Source organism: Haliotis cracherodii, unplaced genomic scaffold, assembly GCF_022045235.1.
Source record: "Haliotis cracherodii isolate W230 unplaced genomic scaffold, xgHalCrac1.p SCAF_4, whole genome shotgun sequence".
Classification (NCBI taxonomy): domain Eukaryota; kingdom Metazoa; phylum Mollusca; class Gastropoda; order Lepetellida; family Haliotidae; genus Haliotis; species Haliotis cracherodii.
Window position 1 is genome coordinate 20,193,486 of NW_027266297.1, and position 25,951 is coordinate 20,219,436.

Consider the following 25,951-nt stretch of genomic DNA (forward strand, 5'->3'; position numbering starts at 1 on the left):
ATGGGGGGGCATGTTGTAAATACACTCATTAAAACACTGATGTAGGCTCACTGTACAAGAAAATCCTCTCTACACATTGCTGTGGCAACAGTCTAGATGGCTTCACTTTCCAATTTTGTTGTTTATGGATCACTACAATTTAATTTGAGTTGACACTTTCTGGAATCTATACTTACATTATAACTTCCTGGAGATGCTGACGAGTAGTTTAACTGAAAACAGTAACATTGTATCATTATCAGGCACTAGGCAAACACACATGGGCATATGTTGTCATAGCTACATTCAGCTTTATATATTGCAGCCATTTCACAGGGGGTGGCTCCAGATATGGACTTTACACACTGTACCCATGTAGGGAATCAAACCTGGACCAGTGCAAGGAGCAATTATTTCAACCACAGTGCTACCACACCACATGGTGTGGACCACAAACAAGTGGGTGATAGCATGAGCAACTAGGGCAAGATGACGCACAAGAGTTGGCCTTCTCAGACATTGTGGCCATCCAATCCTTTACAGGTGACATTTATGTCAAGCAGTTTGTCACTGAGACATGTCCTGCCCTGGAATCCCATATTAGAAAACATACTACTCAAAAGAAGTTAAGGACAACCGATATATTTTTTATGTGACTATAGCTAATGTGTTAGGACTGGTGTATACTGCAACACACAGCCTCCAACTGTTGGTGTTTTTAACTTGTTTTGTATACAGTCGAACTTCGTTGTGTCAAACTCATGGGGACCTGGGGAAAAGTTATCCGGGGTTCGAGACAACCAACAAAGTGAGTTTTTTTAAAACCAAACATATGTTATTAGAGCTTATTACCAGGTCAGGACACAACACTCGATTTCAGGGCACGTAAAGTTCAGTACTCAGGCTACTGGTGGTCAAGGGGAGGCAACTCAGGCATATCATAAATTCTCACTGTCCCCATCTGGATTGATGTCATTGTAAGTCACATCTCGAATAAAAGATTCACTAACATAACCTACTCTGTTTTACTCATTTCTCAGTTTTCATGTGTCATCGGCAGTCACGTGAGAACACTCCAGTAACTGGCTGCCATTGTGTAAACCGAAATCAGCTTGGACCATTGATGTAAGGTATGCTTGTTTATTAGGCTTGATTGGATGTCGGCATGTTGTCAGAAAGCTGTCTGCCTTTGACGTAATTGCGTTAATCACAGTGAGGTCAGTTGATTGTGTGAGAAACGAGTTGAAAGTTTGGAGAGTGTGGGCTGTTATTTTCTATTATTAACGGTTAGAGTCATCATCATGGGAATTTTATGCTTAATTTGGATACTTGGGACTCTGAAATGAGTTTGAGAAAACCGAAAATTCAACAAATCCAGTTCGACAGCTCCAAGAATAAATGATGATATATTTATATATACATTGAAGTATTTCGCAGGGACCGAAGGGTGAGTTTGAGACAATCAGGAATTCAAAACATCCAAGTTTGACACAAGGTATCACTGTATATAGACAGATGATACCACAAGTAAAAAATTCATTTGTTTACATGGATATGAAAAGAAATTTCTCTGTTAGAAAAACAAGTGGTTCTGAGCCTAGTTTCAGCACATCTGTCGGGTGTGAGGTTGTGGTGTGAGTTTGTGTCATCACCCACGATGAGGTGGTACTTACTGATGATGATGTAGGTGGCCACGGTCTGTTCCCCTGTCCCCCTGGTCCACCTGGACCCCCTGGCCTGAAACAACATGTTCGTACATTAGACATGGAATCCTGAAACATGTTCGTACATTAGCCATGGAATCGGGACCCCCTGGCCTGAAACATGTTCGTACATTAGCCATGGAATGGGGACCCCCTGGCCTGAAACAACATGTTCATACATTAGCCATGGAATCATCTCCTGCACGCTACTGGAACACTGAATAAAAACGGCATAATTTACGTTTCTTAATGTCTCAAATGAGTCCAGGTTTGCTAAGTGAGTGAATTGGGATTTGTACCACACCGAACATTATTCAAAGTATAATGACATGTCAGGTTTTCTTGAGAGAAAGCCATAAGGAATGCTGTAACTTAAACCACCATTTGCGCCACTTTACTGAATTTCAATTACATAAGGCTACTTCCGCTTAATGTGGCTTGACAGCTTAGAGTGATGCAGGTCATGGACATGTCACCTTATTGACCAACAGAGCCAAGATCAAAATTGGGCAGAATCTAGTATTTCAAACCCTTGATCTGCAAATCCTGTGCTGGCCCAGGGATGCACTCTGCTGAAGAAGCTACAGTGCTGAAGGCCACTGGCCCCTATGGAGACGGTAAGAACTGTGAGAAGGGCACAACTACTCACATCGACATTGGTGGCATTCCTGCAGGGCCTCCTGGCCCCATACTTGAGTTAGGCGGTGGACCCCTCATGCCACCATAACTTGGTAATGAGTCGTAAACCTGCAACAAATAAAACATTTCTGTTACCAAACTTTACTATTCATTCACCATTACTAAAAAAACATACAATGTAAGATCTGTGCCTTGTCATACATATCCATCTCACTGTACCCATCGAATACCGGTTTTAGTTAGTGGACAGACACTGGGGACATGAGCTGCTCCTTTCCTTAATCATATCCGCACTCGACAATTGAAGGTCCGGGGTAGAATAGGTCTACAGCAACCCATGCTTGCCGTAAAAAGAGACTATGCTTGTCGTAAGAGGCTCGCTGACTTTATTGATGATTGGTCAAGACACTTTTTCCACTAAGACCACACTCTCTCTTATAACGTGAGTGAGTGAGTGAGTGATCGAGTGAATATGGTTTTACGCCACTTTCAGCAATATTCCAGCAATATCACGGTGGGGGACACCAGAAATGGGCTTCACACATTGTACCGATGTCGGGAGTCAAACCCGTGTCATCGGCGTGACAAGCAAACACTTTAACCATTTGGCTATCCGACCGCCCCTTCTTGTAACATGAAGATGTAACTTACTGGGTTCATTGGACCGGGCATCCTGCCCCCTGGGTGACTCATCCTCTGCATTGGGCCCATGCCCGGGTGTCCTGCAACACAAACATAGAGTTATCTCCCTTGAAACATCCCAAGCAGGTTCACAGAGTTAATTTCTTTTCCACCTTTTGTCACAAGGCCAAAAGCAAAATAATTACATTCCATGGTGTGTATTTAATCCAATTACATGACAGACAAATAACAAGTAACATCTTCACGCTCAGTTGTCCTAAAGGAAACTGACTTGACATGGCTGTGTATGGGGTAAAAAGCATTGCCCAATCTCATCAACATTCATTCTTCACACCTGTTCAACATTATACATTAACTAGTGGTAATTGGAAATCCTTAGCTATAAAATGTTAATTTTCAAGAAATCATTATCATGAGTCATGTTAATTTGCAAGTTGCTATTTTTTTATTTTTTTAATCCAACAGCTGGATAGTGTTCTAAAATAGCAGCCAATTTTACCCATCTGCAGGCCTGTAACTACAGCTGCAAGAGTCAATAAGCAGAAACAGTTGGTCTATTAGCATGTATGCTCTAAAACACAACTGTTTTCACATAACAGTGCTGAGGACGGAGCCCACCAAATCTCAATAAACTAAAATAGGTAGACAGAGCAATGGCATGAGTGGAGTCGATGGCAGCCTGGTAACGAACACTGTCTGAACCATCATCTCCACATCACACTCACCATGAAATTGCTCTTGCTACATAGTGCTTTCTAATCTTCAGGGATAAACGCAACAGTTCACCTTTCTTTTCTGTTTGCATTCCGTCAGATGGAAGGAAGAACTCCCTACAATGCAGCCAGTCCATTAAGAGGCAAACAAGCCGAAAATGACATGTCGAAATCCTATTAAAACCTGACGACTTCCTTAATGATGGGCTAAGGCTGGCAACATGTGACCACCATTTGTATAAGAGCCATCTCAGTGGAAATATACAGACACCAGCATTGATCTGACTTTCATCTGTACACATCAGCTCCATAAAATATTCTTTAGGGAAAAATTAATTTAAAAAAACCATCCTTGAATCAGATCCTCAACAACCGTGGGGTCCGTCGCCGGATACATGAGACAGTGATCTGCCATGTTTATTGAAGGCCCCGTCTGGGTGATTGCCAACCTCTAATCTACAACAAACCAATTACCTTCCATGTTGACATTTGAGCATAAATGTCTACTTCCCGGGCTACAGTGGAATCTGTGGAGGACAGGTGGGGTTAGCCGACACCAAACAATTCAACATCTCTGAGCTGCAAGGTGTAACCTGTTGCACATACACTCATGTATCGCCCTCACCCTACCTGCTCCATACACTGCAATCATTACTAGGGCCATGTCCGGCTCATCCTGAAGCACTTCCACCATGTGTAGACAGGCTTATGGTGGGTGCATCAACAAAGCTGGAGTCACCCGGTAAACTGCTGGCACTACAGTATGCCTCCATTAGAGGTAACTAGAGGGCAGTCAGTAATCATGGGTAATCTATGTGCAGGATTACCCTGACTTGGCCTGCACCCAGTTGCATCACTGCTCTAATTCTCACCCAGGCTGAGTTCACAGAGCAGCATGCAGATGAGGACATATGGGCCGGTGATGAGCACCTGTGTGTCATGCCAGCCAGAGGATAAGTTGAGGTGCACCCACAGGAAGACGCACGCACACACGACACTATGGCTGTGATGGGCATGTATCAGCTAAATGGCTCACAGCCAAAGCTTGGTCCTTTGTCATCTTTTGAAGTCAGGAATTCCCAAAAAATATTCAAAGAAAAGTAAAAGCATGTGATAAAGTTTAGTGTGTGTGTGTGTGTGTGTGTGTGTGTGTGTGTGTGTGTGTGTGTGTGTGTGTGTGTGTGTGTGTGTGTGTGTGTGTGTGTGTGTGTGTTAGTTAGACAAAATGACAAACTTTAGTGACTAGCTGTTAATGAACACAGGTGTCATCTTGTCAACTTGGTTCTCCAGGGCTGTATCAAAATCGTCAGCAAAGTGTGAATCTGCCAGACAGGGCGGTCAGGGTCAGCTGTGGTAGGCCAATAAGATTTTTAGTCAAGGGGGAAGCAACCATACTGTAAGTGTCACACTGTCACAAGGGGCTGACTGTGTATCATGGTATTGTAAGGGAGGCTGAGAGTGCCACAGTGATGTACAACAGGCCGGGAGTGCCACAGTGTTGTACAGGAGGCTGGGAGTGCCACAGTGTTGTACAGGAGGCTGGGAGTGCTACAGTGTTGTACAGGAGGCTGGGAGTGCCACAGTGTTGTACAGCAGGCCGGGAGTACCACAGTGCTGTACAGCAGGCCGGGAGTACCACAGTGCTGTACAGCAGGCCGGGAGTACCACAGTGCTGTACAGGAGGCTGGGAGTACCACAGTGTTGTACAGCAGGCCGGGAGTACCACAGTGTTGTACACGAGGCTGGGAGTGCCACAGTGTCGTACAGCAGGCTGGGAGGGCCACAGTGTTGTACAGCAGGCTGGAAGGGCCACAGTGTTGTACAGGAGGCTGGAAGGGCCACAGTGTTGTACAGGAGTGCTGCAGCATTGCACAGAAATGAGTGACTACCACTGGGTCGTTCTGGGAGAGGTCAAAGGGAAGGCCACATCCTACCTGCCTCCTGGGACAATTAAACAAATAACCAATTCCTCTTGTCTACGGTGACCATCGATAACTGACCAAGTGCTGGTTGACAGATCAGGGGAGGAAGACATGACCTTACCCTGGTCTCTCCCCAGACTTACAGAGACTAGAGCAGGTGAGAATACACTTGTCTAATTAGACACTGAGGCTCTGGATACACATGGTCATGGAAGTGTCTGTTAGGCGACATAAGCCAGCTGATGGTGTCTGCTCCGGCTGAGCAGACAAGTCGTGTAGTTCACATAGATCTGTTTGTTCAGCCTGTGGCAATACCGAACACACAACAGGCAAGCATATAGCTTGCAAGTACCTTATTTCACGTCAGAATGGATTCACTCTTGAGGTGAGAACGTGAATCAGTATGCCAAATACACATGGAAGTCTTAAGCCTTCCACATAGCGTCGCAGCATGTGAGAAGTGGCAGGAATCTACAAGAGCCTTCATGTCCACCTGTTTCCTATTTCTCCATTCTATAGAGGCAGATCTCGGTGGAAGGCTTGTTTAATCTTCACTCCCTGTCCTACAGCAGTTGTCCAGCACATGGTCCCAAGCGTCCAGGTCTGGTGCTGAATCTGCTACCACCACGACCGCAAGTGCCATTACACAAGATTGGAAATCTATGTTCAATTTCCTGCTGTTGCTTCAACTCATGATGTATGGGAGACATGCACACCAATAGAACAGGACTTAACAAAACCACAGGACAAAGTGGCAACAGGCAATTACCAACAAGAAATGGGATGTACGAATAATTTCCTATCTTGAGTGGAAATGGGATTACATTCGGCATTGGTTATGGAACTGAGCTGCATGGACAAGTCCGTCGTGGTGAAAGGTTTGTAAGAAGGCTCTTCCAATGTTGGCTCTGTTGCACAAATTGAATGTATATTTAATCATACCCTGCTGTATGAACGAAATGCACATCTAACTCAATGAATTTCATCCATATACTCTCCAAAATCAGTCAACTCAAGACAAACATCAAGAGACCATTTAAATCAGTTAGTTCTATCTGCAATCCACACATGGTTGAAAATACAGCCAGATGCCATTTTATCAGAAATAATTCATCAGGGATGCAATGCTTCTGGTTGTGCATCTTTTTCCTTGTGGTGGGAGAATCCAGGGGCTGAACAGGTTTCAGGTTTCCAACAATAATGAACAAAAACATCAATTACTATTAACTGCAATAGGTTTATTGCTACTAATTATTTACTAGGCTTTACTGTCGGAGGTTGACTTGAGTGAGAGAGTGAGTATGTTTTTTTGGCGCTTTTAGCAATATTCCAGAAATATGACAAGGTCACCAAAAATGGGCTTCACACATTTTACCCATCCGAGGAATTGAACCTGGGTCTTCCGTGTGACGAGCAAACGCTTTACCACTGGGCTACTCAACCATCCTAGGGGCTGACATGACATGTACCATGCAATACATCAGAGTTCAGAAAAAAATAATTATTGCTGCAAGAGACAACACTTTTCATACAAGATGAAAAAGCTGCAGTCAGAACCAATAAATCTCAAGTCATGGCATGGAGACCAGTTGTTAATAATTACTCAGTTTCAACTTTCAAATGCAAATTTACTATGAACAATACATTCTGAATTCATTCAGAAGAAAAATTGTCTATTCCAGGCATTTCCATCACTTGCAATCTCATAACATTGTCACATGCCTTCCCTGGCATAATTAAATAATATGTTCCCTTCCAATTTGCAAAATAACAATAGTTATTAGCTTAAAAAAATATCATTTTACGTGCAACTTCATGTCACATTGTATCAAGTTACTCAATATTATCAAATGCACTGTGAAAATTGTAATTGCTTTTAACTTGTGAATAATGAGCACTATTACAGAACAGATTAATTCAAGCATGAGGCTGGCGTTTGTCACAACAAGCTATGGGAGTTTTCCCTCGTCACTGGCGCTCCAGCCGTGATATGTCATCGTGAGAGGTAAACCTAGTTTCATTACAGGACAGCAAGTAATTGTTGAAAAGCTGAGAGTTATCAATCTGGCAGGCTTCTAATAACACCAGGTACTTGAGGGCCTTTGGGACAGATCGGCAAGGCTCAATTTGTTACCAGAACAGTTATTAAATAGCAGTGTGAGATCATATGGTTTTCATAAAATCACTGTCTAACAATGGACAGCAGGCAGAGCCTGGCTCTTTATGAGAAACAGTCATCCAATGTGAAAATAAGAAAAGATATAGCAGGATTTCAGCATTATTCATATATTGCAAACAGCTTTGATAACAGGGCATCCATTTACACCTAAACTAGTATACAATACTGCCATCTCTCCGACAGGCTAATAAATCAAACATTTAATTGCCTGTGTTTATTCTGCTCTTGGATTGAACCATTTAATCAAATGTAAATTTGTCTTCTATTAAAATGTGGCAGCTGTTTTAAATAAGACATATTGTGTATGATGAATGCCATAATAGTCACTGTTTGTTGCAAGTAAATCTCCAATAAGGCTGCTCCTGCCTTCACAAAAGCTATTCTCCTTGCAACTGTTCTGAAGAAATCCTCTCCAATCATTAATCAATTTTTCAGTGTGTATGCTGCACTCTATGCAAACTGCCAGAGTACTTACTAACACTATACTCTCTGTGACGTGAGGGACGTTTTTGTTGGAATCCATTGCCTGTACCAGCATTATCAAGACAACAGCAAAACCTTACCTTGGACTGGATACCCCTAGCTCTAGTCATTCATAGTCAAGTGCTAATATTGTGGGCCTACAAGACATTCAGGTCTTCAAACACCAGCAAGCTCGTGTTTAAATATCAATGACTTCGGGCCATTTAATATGATAGCTTTTAGCAGGAGGTTTTCCTTATGATTTCAAAGGCAGTATTTGACAACAACACAAGTGTAGAACGTCTGGCATTGGCAATGAGAAATATCCACATAGAGATGTGTGCAAATCTACTACTTGTACACTGCACATGGCTGGCAGTGATAGAATCTCTACACCAAACTTCACACTTAGTTCAAAGGACATCTTCACATTCTTAAGAAAGTCTTTACTAACAATTTCTTTGGAGTGTCAGCAAGCATGAAATTGACAGGTCTAATACGAGAGAACTGCATTAATGGGAAGCTGGATGGCTCCTGGACAGGCCGCCAATTGGTTGCTGTGATGTGCAATGCTTTATTGATAAACGTGGGTCGGGCTGAAAGGCCAGGAAATTAACACTGGCGGTGTATTTGTTAGCATTCACATGATGTGTTTTCTCCAGCAGCAGTCAGCTCTGCCGTTCCTTATCACACATGGATGGTGCAGTGTACAACGATGTTTGCCAACCAGCACGGATAGTAAGGTACATGATGTTACTTACACTTGGATACTGTGGTACATGATGTTACTGGTCACACATGGATAGTGTGGTTGTGTGATGTTACTGGTGTGGTATGTGATGTTACTTATCATACATGGATAGTGTGGTATATGTTACTTATCACATGGATAATGTGGTATATGTTACTTATCACACATGGATAGTGTGGTATGTGACGTTACTGATTACAAATGGATAATGTTGCTATGACGGTACACACACAACTCAAGGATTTGATTCGACCTCATTAAGACAGGCAAGTTATTACCATTTTTTTCAGAATAATCTAATACTTCAAGTCCATCCAACAACCCAAATATTACTGGCGACAGTTTTGTTTCAATATTTGAAACAAAGGACAGATGTTGACCTCTGTGGGATCAAAAACATGTCTATAAACATCGAACTTCAACTGAATTCTTCTACATGGCTGCAATGCAATTTGCCTTCAACATTTCATTAGCTGGAACTTCCTTGGTTTATTTGACCCAGTTGAGCAGAGTGTGTGTGATCCTATCCTGGCCCTACTGGATACACATGAGATGAGCAGGCTTCAGTGATCATCTCACTGTAATACATCATTCTCGACACATCCAACCATTACTTCCCTTCCTCAAGATCTTTTCTCCAATCAAACGCACATCTTTTCCCTGTAGACAACTCATTAGTTTTCAAACACACATCAAAAACATCACAGGCCTTCCTAATGGTGTTTAAATTTCTTTGGTGTAAAGAAGTGCAGTTGTGTTACAGTGGTGAGCTGGTAGAGGTAAACGGTGCTGCAAAAGACGGGGGAGTTTGTACATGCGTGCATGCTAGCCGAGTCCGTCTGCTCAAGAAGGAACGAGTCGATTGTGGGATCAAAGTGGATGAGAAACATTGTATGATGGAGTTAATGTTATCAAAGAGATACTCGCTGCCATAATTACTTCAGCTGGTGTCATGTCGCTCAGCATGGAAACTACACGAACCAGAAAAACCCTGCCATCGTGATTATGACTGGCACAGTCACCTGTCTCACAGACCGAGGGAGCTTGAAAGAAAGTAATTTCCTGAGCGCATCATTATGCATACACAGTGTATCAGACTTGGCCCGGTGTGGTAATGACCTCAGCTGCTGTGGTCCTCAACTGTCTTCTTCAGAAACACTAATTTAATTTGGTCTGAAATGTGATCAGTGATACTACAAAGGCCTGGAAGGGAGCACAAGATGGATCTGAGAGAACACACAAGGACACCTGACTGTGAACTGAGACGATGCACAAGGACAGTGGGGAAAGGTAGGTGGAGATATGTGTCGAGATATGTGTCGAGGAGGAGCGAGGGGTGGCAAGGGACAAGATTGTGTGGGGGTGATAGTGTTGTGTTGGGGAGTTAGGCTGAACAAGCTTGAAGCAGTTAAAGGGGAGTTCTTCCACTGTGATTCAGAGTATAGATTGTAACATGCAGACAACAGCTCCTAATGGGTGTGGGTACCTAGAGGTCTCAGTGGGTCTCTATGGGTGACTGATACTAAGCTGATAATGCTGTGTGTTGGAGAGTTACACAGAGTGATGCAGTTAAAGGGGGAGTTCTTCCACTGTGATTCCGTGTACAGATATTCTGTGTATTCTGATATAGGTGTGGAGTTGAATATGTAGTTCTACAATGGAACTTCAGTGTCGTGTGGGTGATTGACATTACTGATTTGTTGTGACATTTCGCAAAGGTTTCATGAGGTCTGGGTGTCTGATGGAACCAAATAGCCAAGTAAATGACAGAAAATAGTGGACAAGATTGTGACATCCCAGCAAAACATGGACAAGGCCAGTCAGAGAAGCCTCATTTAGGGGCAACACCAATCATATCAGTGCCGATACGTGGAAAATGATGTAACCAACATGAATGCTGTTAAAAGGTTTCCAGTGAAAGACTCAATCAAGTCGTGACACATTCATCCACTCCATCAACAGTTATTTAGGACATTCATCACCTGCCCTTATTAGGTTTCTAAAGGTTTGAATAGCAGTATTTGCACCACTGGGGGACCCACTATAGACTATTGTCAGCCATGATTGGAGAGTCTGAAAAAAACGATTTTCTTTGCAGGCAGTTTCACAACAAGTAGTCTTTCAAGGTAAGCATCCTGGAAGGACGTGTATGTGAGTGGGAGCTTGTGCTGCAGTGTAATACACCAGATTCATTCCCTCAGTCGCCTGGCATGTTAGGAGGCCTTGATGAAAGCTCTGTTTGAAGCTGCCCAAGTTAATAGAAAGAGGCCTTAGGTTGAGGCATGAAAAAGTTAATATCCTGCTTTAAAATGAAAGTCGTGTTTGAGGTGATAAGCAAGGAATCCAGCTTTGTTCAAAAGGGCAGATGATGTGATCAAATGAAAGGACATACACAGCTGAAACTTTCCATCTGGGTTTTTGTATTGACGACTGCCAAGGCATTTAGTGGAGTGTGTTAGGGACTGTAGAGAGCTTGCTAAGTAAGCAGCTGATAATAAATCTAACCATCCTTCAAGGGCAGATTTTGTGGAGTCTGAGATTAGATGAGAGTCATTACAGTGCTCAACTTGATGTAATGAACAGGAGGCATATTTAAAAGCTGAGCTGCATTTCCCATTTCAGATTCTGTTCTGAAATGACAGTCTATCCACTACATCAAAGAATGCAATTTATTAATCAATAAAAACTCCAGAGATATGAGAGAGTAGAAATGTTTAAGTGGGGATTTGTCAACGTTGGAGCATCTGGTACAGAGGCTGGATGAGCAAGTTATATACCATACTGTCTCAACACTGCACCAGGCAGTCAGACGGCTATCTTCTCCCATACTTTAAAGCTATTGAAGCTGATAGCATTTTCTGCAGCATCGGAAATTAAGTATGTCCTTGTCAAGAGGAGCGATGGAACCTTACGCAGAAGAAAGTTAGCAATATTTCTGCAGATTTGGTGATAAGAAGGTAAAAATATTGGAGAAGTGTCCTGTGGAAGCTATCATCCTTGAAACTACTTATCTGTGCAATAGCAGCCCTGTGGTGAGGCAGTTGTTGTGAACAATGTCGAGAATGTAGGAAGTCAGTGCAAGAAGAACCAGTATTCTGTGATCACAGGCATGTGCAAGAAGCTCAGCATCACAACCATCAAAGCCTGCATGTTTTATGTTCTATTGTGAAGAAACACTACAAAGCCATGTGCTGAGATGGGCATCACTCTATAGCAAGGCATTCTATACCTAGGATAAACATGGATGCATTCTGGACGGGTTCTCTTTGTTCCACTAAACCACAAAGTGATCGGTGGCACCAACACGTGTTGCATAAAGAAACTGAGAGGCCCCCAGTGCATGTTTGTTTACAGGTATGTGCATGTGTGTGTGTGTATTTGTATGTGCCGCAGCATCGTATTTAAACCTATTTAGTAAATCCACACAGACATATGTCCGATGCTTATTTTCTCACATCCATTAGAAGCATTTACTGGCACAGGGAATCGGTTCTGTTTTTAACTGATACTGGGGTCAATAACTGTCTTTCTTGGCCTGTATTGAAAGGACTGGGTAGGATGTCAATGGTGATTTTCATGACTATTTCCGATTACACCGGAGATGAAGCCCAATTGGTCAACATAGCTGCCATATCTTCTTCCATTAAGCATCATCTAACAATACCCAATCAACAGCTATCAGTTGTGTCAGCTTAACAGCAGGTGGTGAGGGCTTCTCACATCCTGACTGTAGATTTACTGTTCGTGCAATGATAGAAAAAGCTCCGATAAAATATATCAAGATCACAATTCAAACGCATGAGATTTTTTCCTCCATGTTCTGCTACAAAAAAATATTTAAATACACTTCAGATTCAAACATATTAGTTTCTTATTTCCCTTAACAGAAATGTTGTCCTTGAACCAACAATCAAGTTACCATTACTTGGGTATTACTTCGCACTGTGCATGTGAAATTCAATGCCTTGTTTTCCCCGTAGGGTTTACAGAAACTACACAGCAGTGTTCTGTTTCACAAATGGAGTTTACAGAAACTCCACAGCAGTGTGTGTTAAGATAGGTAGACAGACAACACACATAGGGAGCTCCAGCGTGGAGGGTAATGATAGACAGTAACATAAAGCATATAATAACATATTGAGTTTACTGCAATAGTTCTCTGTTCTCTCTTTGATGGTTCTGGTTGCACAGAGACATTACCGTAACTTGTTTCATGGGATAAACATGTCGCTACCCTTCTAGAAAATCCAATTAGATTTGGAATTGATAAAATCAGGAAAATTATGAGGCTTCAGAGGAAATTACAACTTCACATGCAAGAGGAAATGCAAAAATATTGATAAAAGAAAAGCTTTTAAGTGCACTGGTTCTCAACTGCGGAAGCTAATCACAACCATGAAAGAAATTATCTTTGTGATGGTACTTCAAAGACTGCTGGCAACTTGCTTATGTTAATTCTCCCTACAGTGCAGCCAAAATTAAACCTTATTGAAATTTCTGCTTCAGGAAATACAGCACAATTTCTGATTGAAACAAAATACATCCACGTCGGATTATGTTTATAAAAGAAACTCCGATAATTGCTTCTCTAAGTTCAGTTTGCTTGCCTGTTTAAGCCATCAAGCCTTCACATCAATTGATGTAACCAACTCATTGTCAGTCGTTCCCTTTCCTAAGGCCATTTTGACGAAACCCGTTTCACATAATCATATCTTATCAGTGGGCCACGGCCCAAAACGCAAAATAAATCCTAAAATTGTCTTTTGTGTTTAAATATACGAGCAAATCCCATGTTTGACAACAAGGCTGATTTGCTGTCCTTGCTGGCATAATTATGCCGTGCCATGCAGTAAGGCAATAGAAATCAGGTCTCTTTCCCCTACACGTTAATTTCCCAATATGGACGTGCTTGGGGGCCATCAATCACATGGAATCTAATAAGTGTTTGTTCTATGCGAATGTTTTCCTGCTGATAATAGAATGAATCAAGCTTTCTTTAATTTGTGCCTCCACTTGCCAGGAAAGAAGCCCTTTTTCTCTTCAAACAGAATCTAACACTCCTGAATAATACTTCATAGGGAAATTACTTCTACCAGAGTTATATTTCAAAGGCCTTCTTCAAAGTAAGACTGGTCTAAAATGTGATGAAAAGCCTGGCTGTCTCAGGGCTGAGCATGGGACTCTATCCCTCGAGCATGCCTATCGCTTAGCAAGGAATCCATAAAAGATTTATAACATTACCAGATAAAAGGGTAAGACATCTCTATACATTCTCAAACTGCTCCATTACTCCATGCATTAGCAGATAAATTTGAAAGCGTTTGTCAGAGGCGTCAGTATTAAAGCTGTCTTCGGTTGTATCAAGCACTGTTCGGACTGGTCCTCTCAGGGGCAGGGAGAGATTAAACAACACTGTTAAGGATAACTCCGGGATTACTGTCGGTCACATTCAAGGGCAGAGGACAGAGAGCAGGTTGTAGCGATTGGCCACCCTAAGACCAGAGGTTATGCTGGTGGACCACTCACTGGCTATAAGCAAAGTGATCTCTCGATACTTTCAGTGGGAGGAATTAGCTAGTTAAAACTATGAGCTAAAGACAGGGCAGACCTATGATGGGCACTTGCAGCAGGCAGATCTTATGTACAACTGGCTTCTTTGAAGGAACAAACGGACAAAGCAGGACAGGAGGCAGGACAGGAGGCTGGAAACTTCAGGGACATTATGCCGGAGTAAAAGTAGACATTGGTACTACAGGTCAGAAAGGACATCCCCTGCCCACTCCAAGACTTTGAGGTATGTTGTAGATGCATGTCTTAGAGGTGAGGTGAGGTGAGGTGAGGTGAGGTGAGGTGAGGTGAGGTGAAATGGGGTTTAACATCGCGTCGAAGATTATTGCACTTATATAGCATCGTGCATGCACTGTGTATGTAGCTGCTTGTACTAGTCCAGACTAATGCCCTTTTTATAGTGCTATAGCCCACTGAGATACCATGCCCCAGTTTGACATGAATACCCCACTCAGACACTCCGAGCAGCCCAGTCCTTGTTTTAGCCCCTTAATGCTGAGTGCCAGACAGGGTAACAACAACTACCATCTTTTAAAATATTTTGGTATGACGCGGCCAGGGATCGAACACCGGACATTCCACTCTCTGGGTGGATGCTCTATCACTGGACAATTTGAGGAGGTGGCAAGTACTAGACTTGGCCACGAGGACCCCTCAGTCATTTCTTCAGTACAGATGATATGTATTGCGTAATAACAGCTATACAGCCGACTTAACAGCATAAGCTACGCTTACAAACTGACCCCACTTGAATTGTTTCAGGTAAATTTGAAAATCTATAAATGTGTTTTCCGAGATGTGAAGTAAAGCACCATGATCAAAACATTTTCCTTGATTTCTTACAGCGTTGCTTAGTTACAGTGAATAGATCGTCAAACAGACATGTTTACTGAAATAGCCTTCACTTTGTTGTGACTTTGTCGATGGCAGGGTGTGTATAATGAAACTGATTTACGCAAACTTGATCAATACGGGTCTGACTGAACTAGTCACCAGACATTATACTACCCAAGTTTACAGTATTGTTTAGTCTTCAACCAGTCTGTATCCATTTAGGGTATTCATGAAAAGAATCATGGGAAAAAATGAAGAGAATTGATTTCTCTACAGCCAGGAAAAAGACACATTCTGTCCTCATATGAGGAGGCATTGCTTCAAGTGCTACAAAACAGTCCATTTATTGAACATGACAAGTTTCTACTTTAATTTTCTGCTTTCAGGTTTATGAATAGGTATTTTTCTATCTGTGAAGTGCTCTTGAATGTTAAACATGAAATATCACTGCACTGTTTAACCCAGCAACCCACAGTGGCTGAGAACACATTAATGCATTTACAGCCCTTCTGAATTGTCCTACAACAAAATGTTTATCTTGCCAATGTTGAATGTTAATGGTCTATTGTGGGCTACTTGATCTGTTGAGAGTGTTCCTGTACGATCTCATAGCCTTCAGAAGTAATTCAAGTCCGGATCAAAAGATTTTCCAACATCTAGACATGACAAACCAGGGCTACGTGGCTCCCCAAATATCTTAACATGAAAACTGCCGGACTGAACTAGGGCTGTCGATGAACAGCGCAACAAAGATCAACTGTCAAGACTGTGTTTCATCAAATCACATGAAGGTATGTTCTAGCTGAAATTAGAAATAATCTTTAAGATGAATCACAAGGCAGACATGAGCAGCAGACTGCCACCAAAATAATCATCATTACCACATGTAGGTGTCTATTGTTTAAGGCATAATTCAAGCTGCCTGGCAAAGGCGGATATGGAACAGGGCGGGGCAGTAGTCAGATGGAAGAGGAGGGGCTGGGGCGGTGATTGTACTTCAAACATAGATGCGGTAATCACCAGCGTAGAAAAAGCAGACGGTAATTATTACCCAGCTGCGAGTGCACCTCCACAACAACACATGTACTTTGCCAAATCAATCAGTCGCACGTCCACAACGACATATGTACCTTGATGAATCAATCAGTGCTACATTAATGGTCAGCGGGAGACATTTACCAATTCTCAGATCCGATGTTTATCATGGACTGGAGGTAATTGTGGGAGAGCCAGAGAGGCTGTTTTCGGTGCCAGAGCTAGCTTAACACAGCTCCCATACCACCGATCACACCACCAGTACGCTAAGAAGTTGCGTCTTTATAAAAGACACAGTTCTTACCCAACTGTTTTGATATTCTTGCTTCTTGCCAACAGTGTGTGTTGTCAGGCAGGGTGTGTTGCTTTTATTTCCTTTTACCGGCTGCAGGTAAAAATGGAAGCCATCAAGGCGTTGTGAACCAATTATTTGAGAGTGGGCAAGTTCAGCTCACCTCCATGACACAACCATCCTCAGACAATCGAGAAAACTCCTGTGACTCTGAAGGGAGAATATATCCCATCCTCAAATCCCTACTCATACCCACCAATGCATTCTAATTAGATTAATTTAGAGTCATATGTCCAATCTTGGTCACTAGAAACTTCACACAGTAAATTGAAACACTCCATTCAATCCCAACTTGAAATCTTTTCTTTTGTCCAATCATGAGTGTCCTTTGCCTAATACCCATGGCAAATACAAATTGTGATTCTATTAATTCAAGTGTTTGTGCAACATCTTATGCATGATCATGTGACATTGTCAAGATCGGTTTCAGATGGCTGTGACAGACAGGATAATGGAGGATCATGCAAAGCTAATAATTGGAGTTACCTCCCCTTCAGGGGTCTTTCATATCGGTGACACAAGTCAAACAATACAATGCTTCATGTAATTTGTTTCCTTCAAATCTGACAGGATTTTTTTCCAGCTGGTGAACCTAATCACACTGCACAAAACCCCTGAGCGATTCTTGCTTAGCGAGGTGTAAACACTGGACAGATTAGCCCGGTCCCACAGATAAATCAAACCTACAAACATGATTTGGTTGCATGCTTGGTATTATAAATCAGGCTGTGCTGGAGTCAGACAGGCAAAGATCTCAGCATGCCTCAGCCAGGGGAGACATGATAGGGTGACAATATAAACTAAACGTGACTGGTGAAGCCAACACAGGCACTTAGAGATGATCCAGGCACTGCATTTACTTCAGGGAATGTAATACACGGCCATTGTGTGGCTGGCTCACACAGGAAAACACGCTTTTATCTCACGAGGAATAGGCTTGTCTCTATCAAAAGGGAAATGCACACTTGTATCTAGCTAGGAGGGAATACAAACTCGTATCTGCCAGGAGAGTGTTGGCTAGTGACTGAGGTATAACACTGTATATACATCCATCTAGGTGAGTGTACACACATCCATCTTGTGTTGCAGACACTAACTGGTGAGGCCCTGTAATGTGATCACAATCTGCCCAATGGAGTAATTATACAGACTGGAAGACCACTAATGGAATATAAGACCCCATCTATGATGAAGTGGTACACCATTACATGGCTGCTGTGTGGTAAGTATAGACAGACTTGTTTGATTGTCACGTTAACATTGTGTAACAGTAATATATACAACAGCTGGAAGAGCATTATTAGCCATAATTACCTTGTGACATCTACTCAATTTGTAGAGCAATTCTGCCCTTGATAAAATAATGGGTGTAATCTACTCCCCTTCCTTTCATGTACAAATGCTGACAGACGAGCGTACTGGCCACATTTCCTAACATCATTTTACATTTGTGATAATAGAGTTTTTGCAATGCAATTTCCCGGGAATATTTACTGAGTAAACTGTTTTCTATTTGCTATGCAGTAATGACAGACTAACCTCACCACGACCCCAGTATGTGGCACAAAAAGCTTTCAATTGCCACTCTTTGTTACTGGGCATATGGATATCATAACTATTCCACATATTGCCATCTCTAGCTAAGTAATATATCCCGTTTAACCAGTGACCAACAATCGTGGCATTTCCTCCCCTAGTTTCAATACACTAGTGGATCATCAGGAGGGTGATTCATCATCCCAGTGTTTCTGTAATTATATCATTACCCTGTCATCTGTAGCCTGACACAGAATGGAAAACAAGGCTACATGGCACTTCTGGCTCCCACCAAACAGTATAGCCGACATATGCCAAAGAATAATATTGATATTAATCAGTTTCCATTTACCACTTAACTGGGCATGCCTGGCAGCTAAACAACTCTCGACACTAGGGGCTAAAGAACAAAAAAAAAATGGAAACGAGTTAACAGACATAGGCCTGATGCGTTCAATTTATTTCCCTGTACTCCGTTGGACAGAATCAGCCTGGATACACGGCCATCTGATTGGGTCAGAGAATATAAGGTGGGATATCCAGATTACGACAGGTACTGTAACTGATTGCTGTAATTGCTGATAGGGGATTGGGCTCATTTAATGATAGCACGTAAATGATATGTCAGTCAGTCTAGGATAGTATTAGTATCACAGCACAAATGTCTCTCTTGTTGTGTTCATTAGGAGGTAGAAGATACCGATTGATCGATAGCAGTCTACAGTATAATCTGCCTCCATTCTGCCCATGCATGCAAGCACTAATTACTCAATTTCACACAAGCTCGTGGTCACACAAGGTGATCTATCTTATACCCAGCTCACTGTCCACTATTCAACATCTCACAACAAGATGGTCTATTCTAACACGACCTAGTCAAAATAATCAAGGCAGCCTTATTGGTATAGAATATTGGATACCTCAGATAAGTGGCAGGAAGGCAACAAGAGATCTACTGTAATCAACTATACCAAACACGACCCTGTCATAAATGAGGGAATTAATTTCAGGTGCTAAATATGGCCGTCATGATATGGAGCGTGGGGTGCTGCACTTGCCACTGCCTGGCAAGACGGATGTATTTCTCAATCACTTGTGTGTGCGAGAGCTACTAAGACATTGGGTGATACACACGCCAGAACCTGGACAGAGATGTGTTTGTTTGATCCTCTGTGTGTGTGAGGAGCTTTCTTCAGGCACAATCAGCAGCAGATCAAAGGCAAATCAAGTTATCCCACAGGACTAGGAAAAGGCAGGGTGCTTCACCACAAACAGTGGAATTGTCATCAGTTGATAAAATTACACGGCATGATATGGGCCGCAGACACGCTGACATGTGGGAGTGGTAAACCCATCATCCTGGACATTCAACGGGAGTCAGTTGAGTGTTGTGGAGTCGGGGGGATGTGGAGGGTACTGGAGTCAGGGAGATGTGGAGTGTACGGGGGGGGGAAGCTGGTGAGGCCGTCACTTGGGAGACAGTCGATACCTGTTTCTTGTGAAGTGAAAGTGGAATGGGTGATGACTGAGACGTGTACATGGATTACTTGTTTCCAAGAAAAAAGGTATCCAAGTATGGAGATTTACAAGCATCACAAAGATTGCACCATGTGTCCGTGTGTCAATGATGGTGATTTGGAGATTTACCTGTATCAGCTATGGACGCAGACATGTGTAGCAATGATGGATATATACCAGTATTGGATTTTGAGCAAAGACAACCAACCCACTGCTGTGCAAGAAACCATCTTCCTTTTAAGGTAAATATCTTTTTAACATCTTGATTTGATAAAACATGGGACAAAGAATATGATTGACTTGTATTACATATATCGCTGATGAACATGAACAGGTTAGGATGACGCTGATCTGATTGACCTTCCAACAGGTCATCACAACAGTTAACATTCCACACACAGGTAGTTTACCATACAGTATCTCAGATACTGACAGGAGAGCTGATACCATGGATGATACAGGTGCATTAGCCAAAGCTCAACAGATTTCCCAGTCTACTTGTGGGCCGATTTATCTTACCCTATAACCAGTAACTTGGCATTAGGTAATGCTGACAACTAGATCCGGTACTATCTGTTGTCCACACGGAGAAAGATGTGGCCTGCTACTTCCCATTTACCCATCGTTAACCCTGCCAAAACATCACTTCTCGTTAGTTCAATGTATGGCTGGAATCTGTATTATGTCCAATGGCTCTCAGATGCATGATGTCAAACACACTTTACCCCACCTTGGCCAGACCCGAGTTTACTATCCTCTCTTAATGATTTATTTGTGAGCCCCTCCCCACAAGAATGAATGTCCTAACCTCGACTTGCCATATTCCAGTGTTGAGTGTGTCAGCTAGGAAGAACACTATCACGCTTGGTTCATTTACTTTAACGTTTCCTCCTTCCAAGGAAGTGAGGCACCTGCCTATATAAGAACAGGTACTCCATCCACTGCCAGGAGTCTCATGCCTTCTTACTGAGCCTCTGTCCAATGTAGGAACAGAGACTCCATCCAATACAAGGAGTCTCATGCCTTCTTACTGAGCCTCTGTCCAATGTAGGAACAGAGACTCCATCAGACAAAAGGGGGTCTCGGTCCAATGTGAGAAAGAAAAATGTCTCCTGCCAATGTACACCTTTGGTTCTACTCATTTCAGTGCATAATGAGTTATCTGTACTAATGTTGATCTTGTCCGGTAGGTACAGAAAGCTCGAGAGTACCTGCGCTTGTTTGTGACCACTGTTTCTTAAGGTGATATTTGTTGGCCATGTATCATCCATGTATGTTGTGATGACAGACATACCAATGATCCTTGATGGGCAGAGCTGTAGTGGAGTCAGCAGGGTTACAATGGAGGAAGCAAGTTTCCTGATGGTTCTCCTACATCATATCCGACAGGTCTTGATGCCTACTCAACTGCGTCCCATCTATCTACACAGCACAGCTACTTAAACACTTCTCTATGTACTTAGGTAAAATAGCCTGTCAGTTTACACATGACGTGCTGAGAGTACCATCATTTAGTTGAACATCAGAGGAAAAAGCCTCCAAGGAAAGTGTTTTCATATTTGAATCAATCTGTAATGTAGGCCTAAGAAATGGTATGCAAGTGACACAATGCCATGAATAGATTCCTGTGCCCCACGTGGCATGTCTGTCCTGTGGTGGTGAGGCACAACCACACACAGCCCATAGCCCCAACTGTCATGACCTTTTCACAGCCCATAGCCCCAACATCATGTCTTGTCTTCACTGTCGATAGCCCGAATTTGACATACACTTCACAGTCCATAGCCCCAACGTGTCTTGCACTTCACAGCCCATAGCCCTATGTGTCTTGCACTTCACAGCCCATAGCCCCAACGTGTCTTGCACTTCACAGCCCATAGCCCTATGTGTCTTGCACTTCACAGCCCATATCCCCAACGTGTCTTGCACTTCACAGCCCATATCCCCAACGTGTCTTGCACTTCACAGCCCATAGCCCCTATGTGTCTTGCACTTCACAGCCCATATCCCCACATGTCTTGCACTTCTCTGTTAACAGACCCAACTATCACACAAGTGACCTGCAGTCAGACCAAATCCTCTTGAGATCCTCAGCTGGCAATATCTGGAAGGGCTGCTTAACCAGATTACTGCATATGCTGAGACTGTGGAGACTAGGCTATCTTCTCTTTGTGATGAATCAGTTGTCAAGATAGAGCCAGAACGTTCAGTTCAAATTTGTCGTAGATTAATTTCATACCCAGGTGCAAACTCTAAATCTGGAGATATATTGAACAGCTGGGTGGTGACACCGAGTTTCAGTTTACAGATATCTGAGAATGAGGTTTAAAGCAATGACCTTCAGTGTGAAAGATGGTGTTGAGAGCCTACAGCAAGCTCCTAGCACCAGGTAACATGTCACTGGAGAAGAATGCTATTACCAGGCATTTGGAAAAAAGTCTGGAATGCTCAAAAGGAAGATAAGAGATAACTAAAAGTACTTCCTCATAAAACCCAGCCACGTGTATCGCACTTCCAGCCACCAAAAGAAGCTGTGGCAGTAATAATGGCAGTATCAATTAGTCCTCCATGCTAGTGGCCTAATCACTGGAGACTTTTGTACTGCCGAAGTCTACAACCTTTCACAGTCTCCATTCAATGTAATGGGAAGACTCCAGCCCATGCAAGGGGGAGTATTAAGCCCATATAAGGAGGAGCCGCCAGCCCATGTTTCGGAAAATTTTTGGGAGACTCTCTAAACTTACAGAGGGAGTCTTCAACCCATGTAGGAAAGAGCTTCTAACCCATACTGAAGTCTCTTAGGTCTGTCCATAAATACTTTTGTTCAAATAAGTGTCAGAATCCTCTTTCAGTGTTTGCATTAACTACTATTCTTGTTTAATGTATTCATTGATCTTCCTCCAATTTACAGAGGACCCCAAAAAACAAACCACAATATGACTTATTCAGTTTTCATGTTTGTGGTTGGACTGGTCACAGCGAAAGCCATTTCAGTCTGAATCGATCCATGCCAAGGGCCAATGACTGCTGTTTATTACGTGTTTGGTTATGCTATTATCAAATAAATGACATGATCAAATGGATTAAGACTCTGTGATACCCCAGTGACGAGACAACAAAAGCTTTTGATAAGGGCAGATCTGTGGGCTGCTGTCTAATGGCAAGAGAGGAAGTTACAGTGCTTTCTCCAAGGGAACATTAACGTCATGGGCCCGGGGGTCTTCGATCTCTACCAGAACTGTGAATGTAATTTATTGCATGTTTAAAAGAAGATATAGTCTACACAGTTCAATTTGAAGCACCACATTTCAGCGTAAATTAAATTTAGCAAACAGAAGTAGAACAGACATTAGTCTATTTCAATTTGTAAGAAGACAACTAAGGGACATTTTATAAACCCAATGACCTGTGTGCGCAGCTGATCATTCCATCACAGACCTGGAGATATATTATATGTGTTAGTGTACAATACGGCCAGTGGTTGAAGAAGGGGGTGTTGTTAAAAGTAGTTCCAGAACTGCTGCATGGCAGTCTGCAGATATGTACCCAACCTTCCATTTGGGAGAAACAATATGGCTGCCACATGGAGTTGGAACAGGAAATGAGAAGCTACTCAAACTTAATAGAATTCACTGTAATGGTTTTATGAATGAGGCATGTATGTTCTTGTACCTAGAAATACCTGGACGAGGCAACAGAGGGATGCTAAAGAAGGGTAATTTACAAGAATAGCAGTACGCATGGCTGTTATCTCATCAGTGGATTCGGTCAAGGATATTACCGCATAAGGATCTAGTATAAACGCCCCTTTTCATGACTGTGTCATCTTTTGCTATAAACACCACCACCCTCCCAAAGGCTGTGTTACCAAACTCCCCCTCTCCATGGTTGTGTCATCTATTGTCACAAATCCCCATGAATTGGTGCGGTGCGTCACCTCACTCCCCCTCTCCTTGGCTCGCATCTATGGTCCCTACTCTACATCAAAGCCTGTGTCATATCATCTGTACTCCACATCACTCTACATCACTGCCTGTGTCATATCAACTGTACTCCACATCAAAGCTTGCCATCTATCGTCACTACTCCCCCCTGATTGGGTGTCTCATACTCTGCATTTCATTGTTTTACTGCCCGGCATCGCAACTCTACCCTTCAGATCTAACGATCTCCGTGTTGTGTTGTCAGCTGTCTGCCTCTAGCACAACACAACCTAGCTACCATTGAAGTGTCGCTCCATCAATATTCTGTGTACACTCAGTTGTGTCCTCATGATTGCTAATTGAAAACTGATCAGTTGACAAACGGATCATAACCATATCAAGTGAAAGATTCAAGTAAAACAATGTCCCATATTTTGACAATTTTCACTTCAACACATGTTTATTCAGTGCATCAATTAGGCATAAACCAAACCAATTTTCAATTATCGATCCTCACATCAGCTGTGACAGCTAGAACCATGTCAAGTTCGTTCCGATGTTCGTAATGTTGGCCATCAGTAACACTCAACATTGTCCATTGTTTCATCGGAGCTTATTTCACTCTCTCCATTGTTGGACAGGAAACATGGACAACCATCAATGTCAGTGTTTGGGCCCATCACTATATCCAATTTCCCATGTTATCAAATATGTGAATAATTCACCCACTCTGCCAGAGATGGATCACTATGGGAACATTTCTTATGAATATAGCTCAAATGTTTGCCAATTAATCACACTAGTGCTCCAACCTGTGTGCCACGAGGGGAATACGGATGGGTCGTGTCGCTGTAGTATTCATTACTGTATGCATAACACCAGAGAGATGTGAGGAGTTTGGACTTACCCGGCCTTGGTTCCATGCTGTTGGGCATAGGCATCTGTCCTGCAGCACTGCCGGGAGGCTGTAAAGAGATTTCATATGTACAGTTTTCATATGTCAATCATAATGATAATTTGGCCCTTGGTAACAAATGTTCATATTAGGCAGATTGGGTCAGTATTCAAACTTTGGGCAATGAAATCAAATTTCTGACAGTGTGATAGGGCTTCTCATACTATGAACATTTCAGCCACGCAGCTGTGCTTCATCGCCCGTGTGTACTTCATCTAGGTGCTGAAGTCACCACAATATACTTATCAAGGTGCTTAAGTCTCCCTAATGTGTTTCATCTCCAGTGTGTACTTCATCTGGGTGTTGAAGTCACCATAGTGTTTCATCTACAGGCTGAAGTCTCAAATGTGTACTTCATCAAGGTGCTAAAGCCACCACAATGTGTTTCATCTAGGTGCTGAAGTCCCTCGTGTGTACTTCATCTAGGTGCTGAAGTCTCTTGTGTGTACTTCCATGTAGGAGCTGAAGTCACCACAGTGTGAACTTGATTAAGTTGCTGAAGCATTTCAAAATCCATTTTCCTTCCAGAAATCAGTATTAACTCTGACAATTAATACTGTATAGAGTATTATTAATTTGATACAATCCCTCAAGCCAAGCTTCATGTCACTGGTTGTCTGGTTTTAACTATTGATTTGGTCTTGAAATGTATGCATATTTCATTTGATCCTTCTGTGTCAAAGCAAACAGCCTCTAAGGTGTTACTTTTCAAACAACTCAACTGAAGCTTTACACTAAATTTGTAATTTAAACGTTCTGGTGGGGTTTTGTGTTTTTCAATTGTCAGCATGCATTCATCAAAAGTATTTCATTTTGGAAAAGGGGGAAACTCATGAGGTCAATCCAAACCAGAACAGGCAGCGATCACGAAACTTCTTCTCTCACACTGCTTTCTTCCCCCATCTAGTTTTTATTCATCATCAAATATTTATTGTATATTCGGCGGTATCAAATAACGCTAATAACGCCCCATTACATCAGTGCAATAGTCTGTCTGCAAATAACGAGAAATCTAATTTGTCCAGAAGGAAATCCATTTCTATCTTAAACATTGCTCCCGCGAGATATTGGGTTTGGCTGAAATCATTGGACATTATAAAGTTTATTGATGGGAATGCACTACTTTCATTTTGTATGATGAATATCCTTCTTTGAAGTGTAGCTTTTCTCATCAGTTGTTGTCAAACCAACAGCTGTTGCTAAGACTCTCTCTGACTGGCAGAATATACAATAGATTTAT

At 42.4% G+C, this 25,951-nt stretch overlaps 1 protein-coding gene and 1 long non-coding RNA gene across 8 annotated transcripts in view; one reads left to right on the forward strand and one right to left on the reverse strand.

Annotated features, from left to right (window-relative positions):
• The window catches only part of LOC139480117 (single-stranded DNA-binding protein 3-like), a 107,017-nt gene that overhangs the window by 14,332 nt on the left and 66,734 nt on the right, over positions 1 to 25,951 (reverse strand). For all 7 annotated transcript variants that reach the window (XM_071263148.1, XM_071263150.1, XM_071263145.1 and 4 more), the window contains 5 exons: positions 24,664 to 24,721; positions 2,973 to 3,043; positions 2,332 to 2,429; positions 1,653 to 1,716; positions 177 to 212 (listed from right to left, as the gene is read on the reverse strand). In XM_071263148.1, the coding sequence (XP_071119249.1) occupies positions 177 to 212; positions 1,653 to 1,716; positions 2,332 to 2,429; positions 2,973 to 3,043; positions 24,664 to 24,721 (327 nt within the window). The remainder of the gene's footprint in view (positions 1 to 176; positions 213 to 1,652; positions 1,717 to 2,331; positions 2,430 to 2,972; positions 3,044 to 24,663; positions 24,722 to 25,951) is intronic.
• LOC139480120 (uncharacterized) lies at positions 16,012 to 19,626 on the forward strand. Its single transcript, XR_011654401.1, has 4 exons — positions 16,012 to 16,183; positions 17,869 to 18,001; positions 18,800 to 18,868; positions 19,326 to 19,626. It is a non-coding gene; the product is annotated as an uncharacterized lncRNA (long non-coding RNA).